The following is a 3,831-nucleotide window of genomic DNA, read 5'->3' on the forward strand; positions in this document are numbered from 1 at the left end:
TTAAATGGGTGGGTGGGTGGATGCGTGCACGGGGAGGGATGGATGGGTTGTTAAATGGGTGGGTGGGTGGATGCGTGCACGGGGAGGGATGGAGTGATAGTCAGGGATGGACGGACATGTGCATAGATGACTGAATGATTAGATGAATCATTGGGAGGGTGGGTGGGGGGATGATTGGCTGGTGAGATGGATGAGGGAATTAGTCTGAAATCTCTCTTGCTACATTCCAAATAGAAAAAGAGAAAATGTTTTGCTTTTAGGAAAAGAGGCAGGTTTTAGGAGAAGAGTTGTAGAAATGCCCCCAAAAGTGTCAGGCGACTATCTCCCTTCTGCTCCCCCGTGTTGACTGATGGAGAAAACGATGTGTCAGCCCAGCCTGAGGGGACCTTCTTCTGCCTCCTGCTGTTGGACAGGGGGGCGCAGCTGCTCTGGAGGGAGCCGTGGCTCTGCTTTGTGCTCTGTCTGCAGGCGCAGGTTGGCTTTGGCCTCTCCTCTGGCTCCAAGCCTGTGGCAGGCAGGTGTGAAGTCACCTGTGTGGAGGTGACCGTTCCATTCCATCTGTGTTTATTTACTCCTCTAGGAACCAAAGCCCCTCACCACGGGAAGATGCCAGTTCTACTCCAGGGGGGCTGGATACCTGCACGACGTCTACCAGGCGGAGGTGAGCGAGAGCGCTGTGTGGCGCGTTGGGTCCCCACGCTGCTCATCCCGCAGACCCTGCCAGGCTTCCTGTGTCCCCTGAGTCGGAATATTTTGATGCTCAAAGTTCTTCCCGTCGTGGCTTCGCCTGTGGGGTGGTGAGACATTTGTCACTTGCGGCTTGTTTTTGAGCTAGCCTGGACATTCCAATGTCCTGTGTTCCCTTTGGAATCACAGCTGTGGACTTGCTTCTTTGACACACATCAGTCTTGAATTCATTTGCCCAGTTCTGTGTGGCTTTTCCAATTATCATTTTTTACTGGTCTAACTATTACAATAAAAAGCTCGGATGATACATTAACACCGTCCAAGAAACTCACTGGCTGTCCCTGGGCCAGGGACAGCTGCAGCATGATTCCGTTTCTCTTCCTAGGCGAGAGAAGTGCCAGGAAAAGCACGTCCGAGGCCACCCAGCCGGGTGCGCAGCTCTGTGCTGACTGTGGCTGCCTCATGCCAGCTCTGGGTGCATTTGTCAGTTTAGCTAAACACGGCCTGTCAGACTGAGTACAGATGTCAGAGGAGGAGGCCGGAAAGCAAACATCCCCGCTGGCTCATTCTGGGATTCTCCAGGAACCCACACGGTCCTGGGTAGTCGTCGGTCGTTCTGGGCATTTCAGGGAAGAGGTGCCATGTGGGGCAGGCAGGAGTGTGCTGGGACAGGCCTCTGCTGCCGGCTGCTCAGCGGGTACCAGGTGTCCTCTCCAGAGGCTGGTCCCGGCACTCGTGGCCTGGCTGGAGGGAGCCCCAGGGACGTATCCTGTCCCGACAGTGTCCCAGGCCCTCTAGCCTCTGTGCAGCCCCTGCCAGAGGGTCACTCTGTCCTTCCCACCAGCACCCTGATGCTTTCAGTCCAGGCCAAGGTCGGTTTCCCTCTGCTCCTGGGATCACAGAGAAGCGAGGCCCCGTCTGCCTCCTCCAGTTAATCAGGCCTCTGAGACCAGGCCCATCCCCGGGACTCCCCTGTGCGCCCGAGCCTGGATTTGTTCCTGCTCGGGGAGGGTCCTGCTGCCCCAGCAACACTGTGGAATCGTGGAGAACAGGAAGGGGCTCAGGAGACGGAACCACCAGCCGGGGCTGGAGCCGTTGCCCATGAGGACGAGGCCCCTGGGACACAGCCCGACAAGGTCTCTCTGCCCGCAGGTCACCTGTCACTCCTTGAACGGCAAGTGCCAGCTGAAGGTGAGGAGCAACACCTGCTACTGCTGCGACCTGTACACTTGTGAGAGGTGAGGGTGACCATGGCGAGGCGCACACACACGCACCCGCACCACAGCACCACACGTGCACGCCATGTGTGCCGCTGGAACCTGCAGGGCCCGGCCCGTCAGGACCTCAGGTCGCTCGGCGTGCCGCCAGAAACTCCAGCAAGCCTCTGGAGGGCTCTCGGCACTTTACGCCTGGGCTGGGTGGCGCCATCAGTCCGGAGCCCCGGGGCAGGCCCTCCCCAGACAGCGGCTGGGCAGCTGAGGATTTTCAGTTGGGACGGTGTCTCTGCTACCTTAGAAAGCCACTTTTCCATAGCAGAAGGCGCCTCTCCACCCACTTTCTCGACTAGCAAGGGTGCTGAGGTGCTGCCCTGGGTTGCCGGCGATTCCAGGTAGAGTACGGCCTGGGATGAGGGTCCCGCCCTTGGAGCCCACCAGTCCAGCCTCCGGGTGGCTCCTGACTTTGGGAATGTGACTTTGAATGCCATCAGTTCAGATAGGACAGGGTCCCCAAGGCACCCTGCAAAAAGCAGGTCCATTTACCAGATGTTTTCCTCCTGGAGATTCAGACACACGTGGCCAGTGACTGTTCCTGGGCCACATGTTGAGAACCATTTGTTTGGGCAACCCTGGCTAAAACTCACATTTCCAGGAGCAGCAGTGGTGGATCCAAGTCCCTGGAAGTTCAGGAAGTGGGCTTTTCTGTGACCACCCTGTGGCAGGGGCCCTGGAGACTAGGTGTCCACCCCCCAGGGCTGCCCACTCTGACCTCAGCTGGCATCGTCCAGGTGTCCCCCAGCCTTGTGACCAGGTGACAGGCATCAGCACAAGGCTGCTGGCCCCAGCCCTGCACAGCCCCTGCCCCAGGCTCGGGGGCTGAAGTGACACCCTTGAAGGCTCCCTGTCAGGGCGGCTGGGTGGAGAGTTCAGACGTCGGCTTTTACACTCTGCCTGCCCAGAGCACTCAGCCTGGAGTCACCTCATGGGGAAATCAAGGCCCAGCCCTCCTGCCCTTCTGCGTGGTCTGATGCTGAAGCAGTGGGCATGGGCTGGACATGGCTCTTCCCAGGTGGACATCCAGACTCCTCACGACAACCTGCTGCTATGGCCTCAGGAAGGCCACCGAGCCGGCTCCCCAGCTGCCTGCCCTGGCTGGCTCTTCTAGGGGCTCCTCCAGACTCAGAGACCTTCCTGGGATGGAACTTCGTTTGGCTCCAGCACTAACTTCCTCCCCAGCTCTTCATCACTCAGCAATGAGGTCACCTGGCCACAGGTGCAATGAGTGAGGGGAGGTCACCTGACCTTGGGTGTAACAGGAGATGGGAGGTCACATGACCACAGGGGTAACAAGCGAGGGGAGGTCACTGACCTCAGCTCTAACCCTCGCTGGGGGTGACGCTGTCCTTCCCTCCTGTGTGCAGTGCAGAGCAGTCGCCCGCCTACTACGAGTTTGTTGGCGTGAGCGGCTGCCAGGACGTGGTGCACCTGTACCGGCTGCTCTGGGCCTCGACGGTGCTGAACATCCTGGGACTGCTCCTGGGCATCGTCACGGCTGCGGTCCTGGGGGCATTCAAGGACATGGTGAGTGGCACCTCTGCATCTCCAGCCGCTGCTCTTAGGTGGCTGGCGGGTCTCTGCTCACTGCTGGGGGACCTGTCTGAAGGGCATTAGTTAGGGTGCCCGCCGGCGGCTCCAACTGCTTCCACGGAAGTGGGCCTGGGTATTCCTGCCCACCTGAGTATTACCTGCTCACCTCCCCGTCCTAAGAAACAGCGCAGCACGGGGCGTCACGTCTCGTCTTCCCACCGTTTCTCATCCGCCTCTTGTGGAATTAAAACAGTTTGGAGCCAACGATTTGGTACATCTGGGGTGGGCTTGGGTCCATATTTTAAAAACCTCCAGAGGTGACTCTGACATGGCCACAGCT

The 3,831-nt window shown here is 58.9% G+C and overlaps 1 protein-coding gene across 1 annotated transcript in view; it reads left to right on the forward strand.

The window, feature by feature from the left end:
• The window catches only part of TMEM255B (transmembrane protein 255B), a 22,015-nt gene that overhangs the window by 11,650 nt on the left and 6,534 nt on the right, over nucleotides 1-3,831 (forward strand). The window contains exons 3-5 of the mRNA XM_008593224.1: nucleotides 581-661; nucleotides 1,840-1,925; nucleotides 3,326-3,485. Of these exons, the coding sequence (XP_008591446.1) occupies nucleotides 581-661; nucleotides 1,840-1,925; nucleotides 3,326-3,485 (327 nt within the window). The remainder of the gene's footprint in view (nucleotides 1-580; nucleotides 662-1,839; nucleotides 1,926-3,325; nucleotides 3,486-3,831) is intronic.

The sequence above is a fragment of the Galeopterus variegatus genome, unplaced genomic scaffold, assembly GCF_000696425.1.
Source record: "Galeopterus variegatus unplaced genomic scaffold, G_variegatus-3.0.2 Scaffold8901, whole genome shotgun sequence".
Taxonomy (NCBI): Eukaryota; Metazoa; Chordata; class Mammalia; order Dermoptera; family Cynocephalidae; genus Galeopterus; species Galeopterus variegatus.